The sequence below is a fragment of the Lithobates pipiens genome, unplaced genomic scaffold (assembly GCF_037356315.1).
Source record: "Lithobates pipiens isolate NorthernLeopardFrog02 unplaced genomic scaffold, aLitPip1_a1.2 Scaffold_23, whole genome shotgun sequence".
Lineage (NCBI taxonomy): Eukaryota > Metazoa > Chordata > Amphibia > Anura > Ranidae > Lithobates > Lithobates pipiens.
The window spans coordinates 46,778,146-46,796,651 of record NW_027507785.1 but is presented as its reverse complement, the minus strand read 5'-3'; the positions used below and the strand labels follow the sequence as shown (position 1 = coordinate 46,796,651).

Genomic DNA, 18,506 nt, shown 5'->3' with positions numbered 1-18,506 from the left:
GGGGGAAAGGAAGAGAGGGAGAGATTGAGAGTGAGAGAGAAACAGAGAGGGTGATAAGAAAGAGAGAGATGAGAAAAAAAGGAGTGGGGGGGGGGGGAGACAGAGAGAAAAGAAAAGAGGGGAAAGAGTGAGAGGAGGGGGAGAAAGTAGAGAGGGAGAGAGAGAAAGAAAGAAGGGAGGAGGTGAATGGGAAGAGAGAGAGGGGGGAGAGAGAGAGAGGAGATAGGAGTGATAGATAGGAGAGAGCAGAGGAGAGAAGGGGAGAGAGAGAGGAAAGAGGGGGGAGAGAACAGAGAAGGGGAGAGGAGAGCAGAGGAGAGAAGGGGAGAGAGAGAGGAAAGAGGGGGAGAGAACAGAGAAGGGGAGAGAGAGAGAGAGGAGGGGGGGGAGAATAGAGAGGGGGAGAGAGAGGAGGGGGAGAGTAGATTTTTTTTTAGTTACATGTCCCATTCTTTATTTCACCACATCCACCTATATTTCCTTTTTCTCTCAGGTTCCTAGGCACCCCTAGTGGACATTGGTATTCCTACACTATTCTTGAGCAGTGCTATCTGATTTGCTACACATATAATGTTTTTACTTACCTTACAGATTTCTATGAAGCCAATCATTGGCACAATACTTATTACTTATGACTATTTTCATTCTCCTGGAGACGCTCTCATGTGTTCCTTCAGATCCCAACACCTCAGCTCCCGGGTTAGACAAATATGGCGGCTCCCTACACCAGCATCGTTTAGTTTGAACCTTCTATGGGATGTAAGACTTTTGGGATAGATCATCCATTCCTTTTTTATATTTTTCCCACAATATGGGCTTCTGCTCAGACCATAATACATTTTCTTTACATATCCTTTCACATTTCTTACATATATTTGTAGCATCCGTTACACGGTATACGGTCGTATTCATCGACAAAACGCGCCGAATTTCATAGTGATGCAGCCTTTTTTTCCCCCACACATGGCTCTATCAATATTTTATTTCCAATCAACATGTTTTTATTCCTATATATCCAAATACTTTGTATACTTGTTCTTATATATCTATATTGTTTTGACATGATACTATCTCTTTTCATATTGTGGTCGTCTTTATGTGGAATTTGCTTTTTACCATCTATGTTGTGTTCTGAATGCCTAGAGATTATTACCCTTGTGTACTTACCAATTGCTATGGGTTACACTGTTAATAAATGTGTCATTACCCTGCAAAGTGTGTTATTGTCTGTCTCATTCAAAGTCCCAAACTTTTTATTATAGGAATAAAGAAGGAAGGAAGGAAGGAAGGAGAGAGAGAGCAGGAATGAAGGAGAGAGGGCAGGAAGGAAGCAGAGGGCAGGAGGGAAGTAAGAAGAGAGAGCCGGAAGGAAGAAGAGAGGGCATGAAGGAAGGAGAGAGTGCAGGAAGGAAGGAACGGAAGGAAGGAGAGAGAGCAGGAAGTAGGGAAGGAGAGAGGGCAGGAGGGAAGGAAGGAGAGAGAGCACAGGAAGTAAGGAAGGAAGGAAGGAGAGAGTGCAGGAAGGAAGGAGAGGGAAGGAAGGAAGGAAGGAAGGAAGGAGAGAGTGCAGGAAGGAAGGAGACTGAAGGAAGGAAGGAGAGAGTGCAGGAATGAAGGAGAGGGAAGGAAGGAAGGAGAGAGTGCAGTAAGGAAGGAAGGAGAGAGAGAGCAGGAAGGAAGGAAGAGAGGGCAGGAAGGAAGGAAGGAGGGGGCAGGAGGGAAGGGAGGAGAGAGAGAGCAGGAAGGGAGGAGAGAGTGCAGGAAGGAAGGAAGGAGCGAGTGCAGGAAGGAAGGAAGGAGAGAGGGCAGGAGGAAAGGAAGGAGAGAGGGCAGGAGGGAAGGAAGGAAGGAGAGAGGGCAGGAGGGAAGGAAGGAGAGAGAGCGCAGGAAGGAAGGAGAGGGGGCAGGAAGTAAGGAGAGGGGGCAGGAAGGAAGGAGAGAGAGCGGAGGGATAAGGAAGGAAGGAGAGAAGGCAGGAAGGAAGGAAGGAAGGAGAGAGGACAGGAAGGAAGGAAGGAGAGAGGGCAGGAAGGAAGGAAGTTAAGAGGGCACGATTGAAGGAAGGAAGGAGAGAGGGCAGGAGGGAAGGAAGGAGAGAGAGCACAGGAAGGAAGGAAGAGAGGGCAGGAAGGAAGGAAGGAGGGGCAGGAGGGAAGGGAGGAGAGAGAGAGCAGGAAGGGAGGAGAGAGGGCAGGAAGGAAGGAAGGAGAGAGTGCAGGAAGGAAGGAAGGAGAGAGGGCAGGAGGGAAGGAAGGAGAGAGGGAGAGAGGGCAGGAAGGAAGGTAGGAGAGAGGGCAGGAGGGAAGGAAGGAGAGAGAGCGCAGGAAGGAAGGAGAGGGGGCAGGAAGGAAGGAGAGGGGGCAGGAAGGAAGGAGAGAGAGCGGAGGGATAAGGAAGGAAGGAGAGAAGGCAGGAAGGAAGGAAGGAGAGAGGACAGGAAGGAAGGAAGGAGAGAGGGCAGGAAGGAAGTAAGGAAAGAGGGCACGATTGAAGGAAGGAAGGAGAGAGGGCAGGAGGGAAGGAAGGAGAGAGAGCGCAGGAAGGAAGGAAGAGAGGGCAGGAAGGAAGGAAGGAGGGGGCAGGAGGGAAGGGAGGAGAGAGAGAGCAGGAAGGGAGGAGAGAGGGCAGGAAGGAAGGAAGGAGAGAGTGCAGGAAGGAAGGAAGGAGAGAGGGCAGGAGGGAAGGAAGGAGAGAGGGCAGGAGGGAAGGAAGGAGAGAGGGCAGGAGGGAAGGAAGGAGAGAGGGCAGGAAGGAAGGAGAGAGGGAAGGAAGGAAGGAGAGAGGGCAAGAAGGAAGGAAGGAAGGAAGGAGAGAGAGCGCAGGAAGGAAGGAAGGAAGGAGAGAGTGCAGGAAGGAAGGAGAGAGGACAGGAAGGAAGGAAGGAGAGAGGGCAGGAGGGAAGGAAGGAGAGAGAGCGCAGGAAGGAAGGAGAGGGGGCAGGAAGTAAGGAGAGGGGGCAGGAAGTAAGGAGAGGGGGCAGGAAGGAAGGAGAGAGAGCGGAGGGATAAGGAAGGAAGGAGAGAAGGCAGGAAGGAAGGAAGGAAGGAAGGAGAGAGGACAGGAAGGAAGGAAGGAGAGAGGGCAGGAAGGAAGGAAGTTAAGAGGGCACGATTGAAGGAAGGAAGGAGAGAGGGCAGGAGGGAAGGAAGGAGAGAGAGCACAGGAAGGAAGGAAGAGAGGGCAGGAAGGAAGGAAGGAGGGGGCAGGAGGGAAGGGAGGAGAGAGAGAGCAGGAAGGGAGGAGAGAGGGCAGGAAGGAAGGAAGGAGAGAGTGCAGGAAGGAAGGAAGGAGAGAGGGCAGGAGGGAAGGAAGGAGAGAGGGAGAGAGGGCAGGAAGGAAGGTAGGAGAGAGGGCAGGAAGGAAGGAAGGAAGGAAGGAGAGAGAGCGCAGGAAGGAAGGAGAGGGGGCAGGAAGGAAGGAGAGGGGGCAGGAAGGAAGGAGAGAGAGCGGAGGGATAAGGAAGGAAGGAGAGAAGGCAGGAAGGAAGGAAGGAGAGAGGACAGGAAGGAAGGAAGGAGAGAGGGCAGGAAGGAAGTAAGGAAAGAGGGCACGATTGAAGGAAGGAAGGAGAGAGGGCAGGAGGGAAGGAAGGAGAGAGAGCGCAGGAAGGAAGGAAGAGAGGGCAGGAAGGAAGGAAGGAGGGGGCAGGAGGGAAGGGAGGAGAGAGAGAGCAGGAAGGGAGGAGAGAGGGCAGGAAGGAAGGAAGGAAGGAGAGAGTGCAGGAAGGAAGGAAGGAGAGAGGGCAGGAGGGAAGGAAGGAGAGAGGGCAGGAGGGAAGGAAGGAGAGAGGGCAGGAGGGAAGGAAGGAGAGAGGGCAGGAAGGAAGGAAGGAGAGAGGGAAGGAAGGAAGGAGAGAGGGCAAGAAGGAAGGAGAGAGAGCGCAGGAAGGAAGGAAGGAAGGAAGGAAGGAAGGAAGGAGAGAGAGCGCAGGAAGGAAGGAAGGAAGGAGAGAGTGCAGGAAGGAAGGAGAGAGGACAGGAAGGAAGGAAGGAGAGAGGGCAGGAGGGAAGGAAGGAGAGAGAGCACAGGAAGGAAGGAGAGGGGGCAGGAGGGAAGGAAGGAGAGAGAGCGGAGGGATAAGGAAGGAAGGAGAGAAGGCAAGGCGAGGAGAGGAAGGAAGAAAGGATGGATTGAGAGAGGGGAGTAAGAAGGAAGAAGGGCTGGAAGATTGAGTATGTGTACAGGAGAGGTGAAGGTCAGGGGGGTTGGAGGGGAGGGGGGAGAATTAGATTGTAAGCTCTGTTGCAAGGTGGAACTTATAGTTTGATATGGTCCTGAAATCTATGACAAAAACTCATCGGTACTCTAAAATCTATGTCGGTACTCTAAACATGTAACATAAAATAAATGCAGACACCTCGTACCTCACCGTGACCCCATTTCTCCCCAATCTACAATATTTCACATTGATAAAAACAAAACAAAAACTGAAGGCATTATTTCCCGTCCATGTCTGGAGGAGCAAAGAGATCCTCTATTTTATTGTTCCTCCAGCTGAACGTTATGTAACCATCAGATCTCGGTGAGAAACCCGTCATACATGTTTATGATTTAGGGTTTTGTATTTTGTACTCTTAATTTAACCCCCCCCCCCCCCCAAAAAAAAAACCATTATAGAAGAAAATCTCATCTCTAGATTTACATATTTCAAATGGACAATCTGGTGTAAACTTGTCCGCCCCCATCCCCCACCGGTTGGACAATTTATTAAAGAAGAACGTTCAGTTGGCTTGATTCACACCTAAGCAGGTTTGCAGTTTGCATATTGCAGGTGCATTTTGCGTTTTTCAATACATGCTTTTCATATATTGAAGTCTATGGAACCAAAAACCAGAAGAAAAATAAAATGCACTGTAGTGTGTTTCTGCAAAACTGAAAACGCACAAAAAAATGCATCGGTGTGAACCAGGCCTTAGACCAGTAGATGATTTTTCTTTGTGAATCTCTTTTCTGTTTCTTTAGTAAATGCCCCCCCCCCCCAGCCTTCCACCAACCCCCTTAACCCCCCCAGCCTTCAACCGGCCCCCTACACCCCCCCCAGCCTTCAACCGGCCCCCTACACCCCCCAGCCTTCCACCGCCCCCGCTACACCCCTCCAGCCTTCCACAGCCTCCCCTACACCACCTGCAGCCTTCAACTGCTCCCCTACACCCCCCAGGCTTCAACCGGCCCCCTACACCCCCCCAGCCTTCCACCACCCCTGCTACACCCCTCCAGCCTTCCACAGCCTCCCCTACACCCCCCCAGCCTTCAACTGCCCCCTACACCCCCCAGCCTTCAACCGGCCCCCTACACCCCCCAGCCTTCAACCGGCCCCTTACACCCCCCCCCAGTCTTCCACAGCCTCCCCTACACCCCCCCAGCCTTTAACTGCCCCCCTACACCCCCCCAGCCTTCAACTGGCCCCCTACACCCCCCAGCCTTCAACCGGCCCCTTACACCCCCCCCCAGTCTTCCACAGCCTCCCCTACACCCCCCCAGCCTTCACCTGGCCCCCTACACCCCCCCAGCCTTCCACCGCCCCCCCCTGCAATACACCCCCCCCAGCCTTCCACAACCCTCCCTGTAATACCCCCCCCCCACCCCCCCGCGGAGTCCAGGACAATGATGTGTGTGATTTGGGTTGAATAGTGAGATGTGGGATATTCATCATGATTAATATTGGGATTTGATAACAATGTAACCTGTCCTATCATGTGCCCGGAGGATGACGGGCCATGGACTGTATCACTTACACTGTCCCCTCTCCCCGCAGGCGGGCAATGCCGTTTGGATGTGTGACGTTAGGTGACAAAAAGGATTACAATCAACCCACAGAAGTCAGCGACAAATATGACTTGGGCCAGCTCATCAAGACGTGAGTACGAAACAGAAATGGCAAAATGCCCCCTCTCTGCTACCACATAGTAGAACCCACTTTAAAGGGTAACTCCCCTTTCGTGGGGAAAAAAAATATATAGTAAATTAAGAAAAAATAATATATTGTATACAATTGCGACACAAGTCATATTGTAATCGAATGTTATTAACCGTTTGCCAACCGCCGCACACACATATACGTTGGCAGAATGGCACAGGCAGGCAAATGGGCGTACAGGTACGTCCCTTTAAATTGGCCGCCTTTTGGGCGCGCTATGTAAAAACAAGGCATTTCCCCGTTCTGCCTTGTGTCATGACAGGGATCTACTGCTCCCTGTCATCCACAGTTAGAATCACTCCCAAGGACTCACTTAACCCCTTGATCGCCCCCTTAGTGTTTAACCCCCTTCCCTGCCAGTGTCATTTACACAGTAATCAATGCATTTTTATAGCACCGATCGCTGCATAAATGACAATGGTCCCAAAATAGTGTCAAAAATGTCCGATGTGTCCGCCCATAATGTCGCAGTCACGATAAAAATCGCAGATCGCCACCATTACTAATAAAAAAAAATGAATTAATAATAAAAATGCCATAAATTTTAGTAAATTTTTTTGAGTTATGTTATTTGCTTGTTTTGATTGTAACCATGTAGCACTTTGGGATCTTTTGATGGAAAGTTCATTATAAATAAAATTTATTATTATTATTATTATTATAAAACTATACCCTATTTTGTAGATGCTATAACTTTTGCGCAAACCAATCAATAAACGCTTATTGCGATTTTTTTTTTACCAAAAATATGTAGAAGAATACGTATCGGCCTAAACTGAGGAAAAACATTTGTTTTTTTTATATATTTTTTGGGGATATTTATTATAGCAAAAAGTAAAAAATATTGCTTTTTTTTTTTTTCTAAATTTTAGCTTTTTTTTGTTTATAGCACAAAAAATAAAAACCACAGAGGTGAAAAAATACAACCAAAAGAAAGCTCTGTTTCTGGGGGAAAAAAAAAACATCAATTTTGTTTGGGTGCAACGTCGCACGACCGCGCAATTGTCAGTTAAAGCGACGCAGCGCCGTATCGCAAAAGTGCTCTGGTCAGGAAGGGGGTAAAATCTTTTCAATTTTCAATCTACAGCTCTAGAATTTTCTCAAAATGGAATTTGGCCACCTGGAGGTGTTCTGTATATAGAGCGCCCCTCCTCCCTCCTCCCCCCAGATATGTAATTTCCTGCTTGTGTGATTGGCTCACTGATTGCCCCAGAAGCCTGCACTAAGATACAAGTCGGATTTCAGGAATCCCCTGCAACAAAAGTTTCATTTTTAGTGAGATACTCCCAATAGGAAATCACAGCTAAATGGATGCAGGCCCGGCAGCTTTCCTCGTTAGAGCCCTGCAGGTGCAGCAGCTGATTGATAATTCTGAAACCGCTCCCATTAGACTCACTTTCCCACAGGGGACACAGAGGAACAAACAGGGATTTCTTCAGAATAACAAAAGGTAGGAATCTGCAACAAAGTTTGTTAAAAATCCTTGCAATATACATAGATTACCGGGGGGGGGGTTGATTTTTTTTCTCAACAAAAGTGGAGTTACTCTTTAAAGCGGAGGTCCACCCTAAAATGGACCTTCCGCTCATCGGAATCCTCCCCCCCTCCGGCGCCACAATTGGCACCTTTCAGGGGGGAGGGGGGTGCAGTTACCTGGATAATCCAGCTAACTGCACCCACTTCCGGGATAGCTCTCTGCGGAAAGGGGCGTAGATTACGTCCCTTTCCGCAAGTGCCCGCCCCCTTCCGCAAGTGCCCCGCTGCCTGCTGGGAAACACACGGATCCCAGAGGCAGCGGGGACCGTCCTTATTGCGCAGCGCAACTCGCGCATGCGCAGTAGGGAACCGGGAAATGAAGCCGAAAGGCTCCATTTCCTGATTCCCATACCCAAGATGGCGGCGGCAGCACCCGAGTGACGATCTACATATCGGCTTCGGGTGCCGACATCGCGGGCGCGCTGGACAGGTAAGTGTCACTATTTTAAAAGTCAGCAGCTGCAGTATTTGTAGCTGCTGGCTTTTAAAAAAAAAAAAAAAAAGGCGGAGTCCCGGCGGACTCCCGCTTTAACTTGATTATCCCCAATCAATAATCAATATATTGTAAGGAACTGTCATTTGTAGACATCTTCCATTCTTTCCTCCTCTAGCATTTCCTAGTCTCATGCTGACTCTGCAATGAAAAAAAAAGAAAATCGAATGTTACAATGTATTCCTAAACTAACCTTGAAGTGATTGTTAGGAGCCATGCCGTACTATACTAGAGGAATAGGGGGAGGAACTACAGTCACATGGTCTACAGGCAGTTAAAAAAAAATAGATAAAAAAAAAATTAAAAATAAAAAAAATTAAAAATAAAAAAAATTAAAAATAAAAAAAAATTAAAAAAATTAAAAATTAAAAAAATTAAAAATTAAAAAAATTTAAAAAAAAGAGAATTTGCTGCAGATTAATAAAGAGAGAGAGAGAAAAAAAAGCAGAGTCGGCAGAAAATAGAAAAAAATGGGCAAAAAAAGGCACCAATAGATCCTATAGATGGAATAAAGACGATGCAATTGTTTTACCCCCACAGAGAGGAATTCTGCGAAGTCTTCAGAGCCAAAGACAAATCATCAGGAAAACTCTACACCTGCAAACGTTTCCTGAAGAGAGATGGGCGCAAAGTCCGGAAGGCGGCCAAAAATGAAATTAACATCCTAAAAATGTGAGCTGCGAGGATTGATCCCCTATACACCTGTATATGTACCACCGCGAGGTTTATCTCTTATGCACCTGTGTGCAATGTATATACAGTATATATATATATCACTGTGAGGATTGCCCCCTACATACCTGTATATATTCCACTGTGGAGATTGTCCTCTATACACCTGTATAAACACTATATTTCCAAAAGTATTGGGACACCTGCCTTTACACGCACATGAACTTTAATGTAATTTAATGGCTTCCCAGTCTTAGTCCGGAGGGTTCAATATTGAGTTGGCTCCACCCTTTGAAGCTATAACAGCTTCACCTCTTCTGGGAAGGCTGTAGTGAAAAGTGGTTGAGACATTTTTATTCCTGTGGGCCCCCGATATGTAGGCCCCTGTACACACACGGTCGGAGATTTTGCCAACCAAATCCGTCGGATTTTGCCCGTCGCATTTAGTCCGACGGATTGTGTCCGAAACTGTTGCATACACACGGTCGGGCCAAGTTGGCGAAAAATTCCGATCTTTCAGAACGTGATGACGTAATTTCGTTACGATGGGACTACGTTCAGGCTAGTAGCCAATAACTTTGATGTAGGAATTTGATCTGAGCATGCGCGGCACTTGGTCCGATCAAAATCCTCTACACATGACCGGATTAGGTCGGTCCGGCCCAGTTGGTCGGGAAATATTTCCAACATGTTGGAAAATTGGGTCGGACGGAGATTCGGACGGAATCAGTCCGATGCAGACCACACACAGTCGGATTATCCGACGACACGGTCCGATAGGACACATTCCGACAGATTCTCTGACCGTGTGTACAAGGGGCTAAGACCTTCTGCTTACAGCAGACTAATGCCGTGTACACACACTATCAAATTGTCCGGTGGACTTGGTCCGGCAAACAATCCGGCAAACAATCCTCCGGACTTTATAACGAAAGGACTTGGCCACACACGGACACACCGAAATTCCGCCACAAGTAGACCCAAGATGAAAAGGAGAGCACTCAATTGAATAAAAATCCAAATTTATTTAACATCGTATAAAAAAAAAAAATATATAAAAAAACAAATATTGAAATACATATCAAAATTGTGTGGTGTAGTCCCACCTAGGTGAGACCTATATGAACACTGGAGAAACCCTGTAGGTATGCCCATAGATATGATGGACTCTGATGCCGCGCACACACGACCGAATTGTACCATAGTACGCCGGACAATTCAATCTTGTGTGGGCTCCAGCGGACCCTTTCATCGTATAAGTCCGGCGGGCAAATTTTGAGTCAAAACTACTTTCTAAGTCCGCCGGACTTTTACGATGAAAAAGTCCGCTGGAGCCCACACACGATTGAATTGTCTGGTGTACTGTGGACAATTTGATCGCGTGTGCGCGGCATCAGAGTCCATCATATCTATGGGCATACCTACAGGGTTTCTCCAGTGTTCATATAGGTCTTACCTAGGTGGGATTACACCACACAATTTTGATATGTATTTCAATATTTGTTTTTTTATATATATTTTTTTTTTTATACAATGTTAAATAAATTTGGATTTTTATTCAATTGAGTGCTCTCCTTTTCATCTTGGATCTACTTGTGGCTACCAATGTAAAGTCCATGTTCATCCTTGGTTCTTTTTCTTCTGGGAAGGCTGACCACAAGGATTAGGAGTGTGCCTATGGGAATGTTTGACCATTCTTCCAGAAGTGCATTTGTGAAGTCAGGCACTGATGTTGGACAAGAAGGCCTGGCTCGCAGTCTCTGCTCTGATTCTAATAAGTTGAAGCTGTTATAGCTGCAAAGGGTGGGCATGTTCACCAATGCCAGGAGCCTGGCGGACAAGATGGGCGAACTAGGGATACTGTTGAACGAGGAGGATTTCGATTTTGTGGGAATTTCAGAGACCTGGTTCAACAGCTCTCATGATTGGCTGGCAAACATTCAAGGGTATTCCCTTTATTGCCAGGATAAATGGGGTAAAAAAAGGGGGAGGGGTATGTCTAATATTTCAAGAATAATGTACAAGTGAATGTGAGAGATGACATCACTAAGGCCCCTTTCACACTGGGGCGGTGCGGCCGTCGGCGGTAAAGTGCCGCTATTTTTAGCGGCGCTTCACCGTCGTTTTAGCGGCGGTCTGCGGGCGCTAGCGGGGTGGTTTTAACCCCCGCTAGCGGCCGAAAAAGGGTTAAAACCGCCCGCATAGCGCCGCTACAGCGGCGATATGCCGGCGGTATTGCCGCGCTGTCCCATTGATTTCAATGGGTAGGAGCGGTTTAGGAGCGGTGAATACACCGCTCCTTCACCGCTCCAAAGATGCGGCTAGCAGAACTTTTTTCACTGTCCTGCCAGCGCACCGCCCCAGTGTGAAAGCCCTCCGGCTTTCACACTGGAGTGAAAGGGGCCGGTTTTTTTCAGGCGCTACACAGGCGCTATTTTTAGCGCTGTAACGCCTGAATACCGTCCCAGTGTGAAAGCAGCCTAAGGGAGCTAGGGAAGAGGTGGAATCCTGATGGGTAGAGCTCCAAAGGGATGAAGCTAAAGGAAAAATAATACTGGGAGTATGCTATAGTCCCCCTAACCAGGGGGAGGAGGGGGAAATGGATCTCCTATCACAATTTGGATTAGCAGCAACAATGGTGAAGTGTTATTATAATGGGAGATTTGAATTATCCAGACATAGACTGGGTGGAGGGAACCACGCATTAGTCTAAGGCTCGCAAGTTCCTAAACGTCTTACAGGACAATTTTATGGGTCAGATGGTAGATGCACCAACTAGAAATAAAGCGTTACTGGATCTACTGATTACCAACAATACAGACCTGATCACGAATCTGGAAATACGGGGCAATTTAGGAAACAGCGATCACAGGTCAATTGGCTTCAGTATAAATCACACAAATAGGAAACACAAGGAACACAAAGACACTGAATTTCAAAAGAGCCAACTTCCCTAAACTACGAACTTTACTAGAAGATATAAATTGGGATAAAATATTAGGACAAAGAAAATGAGTCCTGGATGGCTTAACTCCAATGTAAAAATGCATATAAAAGCAAAGGAGAAGGCTGAGAGATCATCATCAGAATTCAGACTTTACAAAGAATGCAACAAGATATGTAAGGGTGCAATTGGGGCTGCTAAGATGGAACACGAAAGACACATAGCGGATGAGAGCAAAAAAAAAATCCCAAGAAATTTTTTAAGAATGTAAACAGTAAAAAAAAGGAGGACAGACCATATTGGGCCCCATAAAGAATGAGGAAGGACATCTGGTTACAAAGGATGGGGAGATGGCGAAGGTATTGAATTTATTCTTCTCCTCAGTCTTCACAAGGGAATTGGGGGGCTTCAGTAACCAAAACTGCAGTGTTTATCCTCATGACAAATCACAGGAAGCACCTCCATGGCTAACAGAGGACAGAATTAGAAATAGACTTGGGACTAGATGGCTTGCATCCGTGCGTACTTAGGGAGAGTACTTAGGGAACTCAGTCAAGTAATTGCCAGACCATTGTTCCTAATTTTTACTGACAGTCTACTGACTGGAATGGTACCAGATGATTTAAAAAAAGTGAATGTAGCACCAATATTTAAAAAGGGCCCAAGATACATCCCTGGGAATTACAGACTAGTTAGCCTAACATCAATAGTATGTAAGCTCTTGGAGCGGATGATAAGAGACTATTTACAAGATTTTAGTAATGAAAATGGTATCATTAGCAGTAATCAGCATGGATTCATGAAGAGTAATTTTTGTCAAACCAATCTATTAACCTTTTATGGGGAGATGAGTTACCATCTAGATAAAGGAAGGCCCGTAGACGTGGTGTTATCTGGATTTTGCAAAAGCATTTGACACAGTTCCTCAAAAATGTTTACTATACAAAGTAAAGTCCGTTGGCATGGACCATAGGGTGAGTAGATGGATTGAAAACTGGCTACAAGGGCGAGTTCAGAGGGTGGCGATAAATGGGGAGCACTCAGAATGGTCAGAGGTGGGTAGTGGGGTCCCCCAGTGTTCTGTGCTGGGACCAATCCTATTTAATTTGTTAATAAATGACCTGGAGGATGGGGATGGGGTAAACAGCTCAATCTCTGTATTTGCGGATGATGCTAAGCTAAGCAGGGCAATAACTTCTCCGCAGGATAAGAAGACCTTGAAAGAAGATCTGAACAAATTAATGCGGTGGGCGACTACATGGCAAATGAGGTCTAATGTAGAAAAATGCAAAATCATGTATTTGGGGAATGAAATCTATAGACTGGGGGGGAGAACATCAGGAAAAATCTAGGATGTAAAAGGAATCTGGGGGTCCTAGTAGATGATGGGCTCAGCAATGCCAAGCTGCTGCTAACAAAGCAAACAGAATATTGGCATTAAAAAGGGGATCAACTTCAGAGATAAAGCGATAATTCTCCCGCTCTACAAGACTCTGGTCCGGCCGCACCTGGAGTATACTGTCCAGTTCTCTGCACCAGTCCTCAGGAAGGATGTACTGGAAATGGAACGAGTACAAGGAAGGGCAACAAAGCTAATAAAAGGGTCTGGAGGATATTAGTTATGAGGAAAGGTTGTGAGCTCTGAACTTGTTCTCTCTGGAGAAGAGACGCCTGAGAGGGGATATGATATCAATATACAAATACCGTACTGGTGACCCCACAATATATAAATACCGGACTGGTGACCCCACAATATACAAATACCATACTGGTGACCCCACAATATATAAATACCGGACTGGTGACCCCACAATATATAAATACCGGACTGGTGACCCCACAATATACAAATACCATACTGGTGACCCCACAATATATAAATACTGTACTGGTGATCCTACAATATATAAATACCGGACTGGTGACCCCACAATATATAAATACCGGACTGGTGACCCCACAATATATAAATACCATACCAGTGACCCCACAATATATAAATACCGGACTGGTGACCCCACAATATATAAATACCATACCAGTGACCCCACAATATATAAATACCGGACTGGTGACCCCACAATATATAAATACCATACCAGTGACCCCACAATATATAAATACCGGACTGGTGACCCCACAATATATTATTACCATACTGGTGACCCCACAATAGGGATAAAACGTTTTCGTGGAAGGGAGTTTAACAAGACACATGGCCACTCATTAAAATTATAAGAAAAAAATGGATGTATTAATAACCTTCCGATCGTTATCTTTATTATCCCGATTATAATTGAGATAATTAATATGGTTTTCTTTATATTATATTTTTTTTATTATTTTTGGATACTATTATCTATGTATCTAAATACTGTAACTGATCTGTTATTTAGTCATAATTTCTGTCATTTGTCTTGATAAAAATGTAAACTTTAATAAAAACTATTGATTAAAAAAAAAAAATTATAAGAAAAAAGGTTTAACCCTAGACTATGTAGAGGGTTGTTTACTGTAAGAGCAGCAAGGATGTGGAATTCCCTTCCACAGGCGGTGGTCTCAGCGGGGGGCATCGATAGTTTCAAGAAACTATTAGATAAGCACCTGAAAGACCACAACATACAGGGATATAAAATACTGACATATAATCACACACATAGGTTGGACTTGATGGACTTGTGTCTTTTTTTAAACTGCCTACTGTGTAACTCAATATTGAACCCTACGGACTAAGACTGGGATGCCATTAAAAATAATGTGCAAGTATAGTCAGGCATTCCAATACTTTTGGCAATATAGTGTATATCAGTGCGGGGATTGTCCCCTATATACCAGTATATATCCCACTGTGAGGATTATCCCCTATACACCTGTATATATTCTGTGGCAATGTATCTCCTATATATCTGTCCTTGATCCAGTCATTTCTGTCTGCTGCCCCCTAAACCCTTTTATTCTCCGCAGGGTGAAGCACCCCAACATCCTGCAGCTGGTCGATGTGTTTGAGACAAAGAAGGAATATTTCATCTTCATGGAACTGTGAGTATTTTCCATTCTATTTACAGTCTGACCCATCAATGTGGAGCTGCACATCACACAACACGTACACAGCAACTCTTCACCCCACCAAAATCTATGATAATTTATAAGAACACCTTTGCTATTCACACTCCTGACACAGAGGGAGCCGCCACTCTTCAGAGTCTTCTGTGTCCTCTCCTCGCCTGGGACTATGAAGGACCATCACTTTGCAGACATCCCAAGCTTTGAAAAATATTAGAGGCACCCTTGGGCACCCAGAGGGTAATGAGGAAGAACGTATGGCGAACGGCAGTGAATTGTGGGTGTGGCGCTTACAGTGGGAGGCCTAACCAACACTGTCCTTGACACCCCAGAAACACAACGACCACCATCCTGTCCCTAAAGGCACTCTGGTCACTGTTCAGTCCCTTGAGGCACCCTGCCCACTGCCCAGTCTCTAGAGAAGCCTTGACCACTGTTTGGTCCCTTGAGGCACCCTGTCCACTGTCAGGTCTCTAGAGGAGCCTTGACCACTGTCCAGTCCCTTGAGGCACCCTGCCCACTGTCCAGTTACTAGAGGAGCTTTGACCACCATCCAGTCCCTATAAGCACCCTGCCCGCTGTCCAGTCTCTAGAAAAGCCTTGACCACTGTTCAGTCCCTTGAGGCACCCTATCCACTGTCAGGTCTCTAGAGGAGCCTTGACCACTGTCCAGTCCCTTGAGGCACCGTGCCCACTGTCCAGTTACTAGAGGAGCTTTGACCACCATCCAGTCCCTATAAGCACACTGCCCACTGTCCAGTCTCTAGAGAAGCCTTGACCACTGTCCACTCCCTAGAGGCCCGCTGTCCAGTGTCCAGTCTCTAGAGAAGATTTGATCACCTTCCGGTCCCTTGAGGCACCCTGTTTACTGACCAGTCTCTAGAGGAGCTCTGGCCACCGTCCAGTCCCTAGAAGCACCCTGCCCACTGTCTGGTCTCTAGAGGAGCTGTGACCACTGTCCAGTCCCTAGACGCACCCTGTCCACTGTCCAGTCTCAAGAGAAGACTTGACCACCTTCCGGTCCCTTGAGGCACCCTGTTTACTGACCATTCTCTAGAGGAGCTCTGGCCACCGTCCAGTCCCTAGAAGCACCCTGTCCACTGTCTGATCTCTAGAGGAGCTTTGACCACCGTCCAGTCCCTAGACGCACCCTGTCCACTGTCCAGTCTCTAGAGAAGACTTGACCACCTTCCGGTCCCTTGAGGCACCCTGTTTACTGACCATTCTCTAGAGGAGCTCTGGCCACCGTCCAGTGCCTAGAAGCACCCTGTCCAGTGTCTGATCTCTAGAGGAGCTTTGACCACCGTCCAGTCCCTAGACGCACCCTGTCCACTGTCCAGTATCTAGAGAAGACTTGACCACCTTCCGGTCCCTTGAGGCACCCTGTTTACTGACCATTCTCTAGAGGAGCTCTGGCCACCGTCCAGTCCCTAGAAGCACCCTGTCCACTGTCTGATCTCTAGAGGAGCTTTGACCACCGTCCAGTCCCTAGACGCACCCTGTCCACTGTCCAGTCTCTAGAGGAGCCTTGACTGCCATTCAGTTCAGAGAGTCTCCCTCACCTCTAACCAAACCCTAGAGGCGCCCTTTCTACTGTTAGGTGCCTAGAGGCGAGGCACCCTGTCTGGTCCCTAGAGGCACTCACTACTCTATCCAGTTCCTAGATGAGCCCTGACCACCGTCCATGCCCCCCTCCTGTGTGTTGCTCTTTTATAATCTGAGGAAGCTGCAGAGACACCCACGTTCTGCATCACTATGGAGGCCGTGACTTTCTCTACAATGGAAGAACCGTGTTGTCATCTCAGAGTTGGAGCAGATGTCCCGACTCCCCAGACTCTGATGTTCTCTTTTCAGCCTTGAACAAAGCTGTAATAAACTTTGATGAAGCAGAAACGTGTGATGTGAAGCTTCTGTACCCCCCCATCAGGCCATGTTTTATGGATTTCCTCCCTGGAGCAGAGGGGGATGTTTTCAGAGAGCTGTGGAACTAATGACTGAACCTGTATAATAGATGACCGGCGCCAGGGATAGATGTGATGAGCCGCCACGGTATGGAATATTACTCTGTAGGTACACTTATATGTTACAGCAACATGTAGGCAACGCATTTTGTATGCATTGCAGTGCCACTCATTGGACACTTGCAGTGGGGGGCTGCAGCAATAATTCTTACATAGAACTGAGACACATTGAAAACGTAATCTTCTTAATTGTGGAGTCACCACACAACGTCACCAATGACTTTCTCAGGGCGTCCAGCGCCAATGGAAATCACAACCATTTTCGGCATGGATGCAGCACAGGATGACACGACTCTCACACTGCGCTGTGTGTCATGCACAGCAGGCTGGAGTAATACCCTCATCATGGCGTGATATCAGGGAGCTCACAGCAGGTCAGGACTGAGCGCTGGGGGCCTGCTTTGGTGTCTTCACAATCCAGGAGAAAATCCTATATATAACCCCATATGGTTATGAAGGTAATCCCCAATTCTAAATGTTCCAAAATCCCAATACCACCACCTCCTAAACCAACGAAACCAACTGGGACTTTAAGTGTTCCTCGGTTGTTTTGTTTTTTTAGACACAAGACCCTTTAAAAGTACACAAAATCCCAAGGCCCCCCTCCAGTCTATATTGTAAAAAAATGAAATATTGCTTATCAATGGGAAACCTGAGCCTGGGGTGATGCACACAACCACCCCCCTCATGTCAGAGTCCCACCATCACATCAAAGGTCCAACCTTTATGTCAGAGTCTCATTATCACATCAGAGGTCCCTCGCTCATGTCAGAGTCCCACCAACACATCAGGAGGTTCCCCTACATATCAGCATCAGCCTCATCACATCAGAGGTCCAACCTTTATGTCAGAGTCCCACCATCACATCAGAGCCCCCCCCCCCCGCATGTCAGAGTCCCACCAACACATCAGAGGTTCCCCTACATATCAGAGGTCCAACCTTCATGTTAGAGTCCCATTATCACATCAGAGGTCCCTCGCTCATGTCAGAGTCCCACCAACACACCAGGAGGTTCCCCTACATATCAGCGTCAGCCTCATCACATCAGAGGTCCAACCTTCATGTCAGAGTCTCACCATCACATCAGAGCCCCCCGCATGTCAGAGTCTCGCCATCACATAAGAAGTCCAACCTTTATGTCAGAGTCCCGCCATCACATCAGAGGCCCCCCCTTCATGTCAAAGTCTCACCATCACATCAAAGGTCCAACCTTCATGTCAGAGTCCCATTATCACATCATTATCACATAAGAAGTCCAACCTTCATGTCAGAGTCCCGCCATCACATCAGAGGCCCCCCCCCATGCCAGAGTCCCACTATCACATCAAAGGTCCAACCTTCATGTCAGAGTCCCATTATCACATCATTATCACATAAGAAGTCCAACCTTCATGTCAGAGTCCCGCCATCACATCAGAGGCCCCCCCCCATGCCAGAGTCCCACTATCACATCAAAGGTCCAACCTTTATGTCCCACCATCACATCAGAGGTTCCCCTTTCTTGTCAGAGTTCCACCATCACATCAAAGGTCCAACCTTCATGTCAGAGTCTCACCATCACATTGGAGCCCCCCCACCCCCCCTCGTCACATCAGAAGTCCCCCTTCATCAGAGGTTCCCCTGCATGGAATGACACAGGGAAAAAGAAGTCCCACCATCACATCAGAGGTTCCCCTTTCTTGTCAGAGTCTCACCATCACATCAAAGGTCCAAACTTCATCTCATCAGAGGTTCCCCTGCATGGAATGACACAGGAAAAAAGAAGTCCCACCATCACATCAGATGTCCCTCCTTCATGCAAGAGTCCAACCATTACATCAAAGGTCCAACCTTCATGTCAGAGTCCCATTATCGTGTCA

General features: G+C 47.2%; 1 protein-coding gene across 1 annotated transcript in view; it reads left to right on the top strand.

The window, feature by feature from the left end:
- CAMKV (CaM kinase like vesicle associated) overlaps positions 1 to 18,506 on the top strand; it is a 166,707-nt gene that overhangs the window by 116,604 nt on the left and 31,597 nt on the right. The window contains exons 2-4 of the mRNA XM_077451537.1: positions 5,756 to 5,857; positions 8,487 to 8,618; positions 14,527 to 14,601. Coding sequence (XP_077307663.1) covers positions 5,763 to 5,857; positions 8,487 to 8,618; positions 14,527 to 14,601 — 302 coding nt within the window. The 5' untranslated portion in view covers positions 5,756 to 5,762. The remainder of the gene's footprint in view (positions 1 to 5,755; positions 5,858 to 8,486; positions 8,619 to 14,526; positions 14,602 to 18,506) is intronic.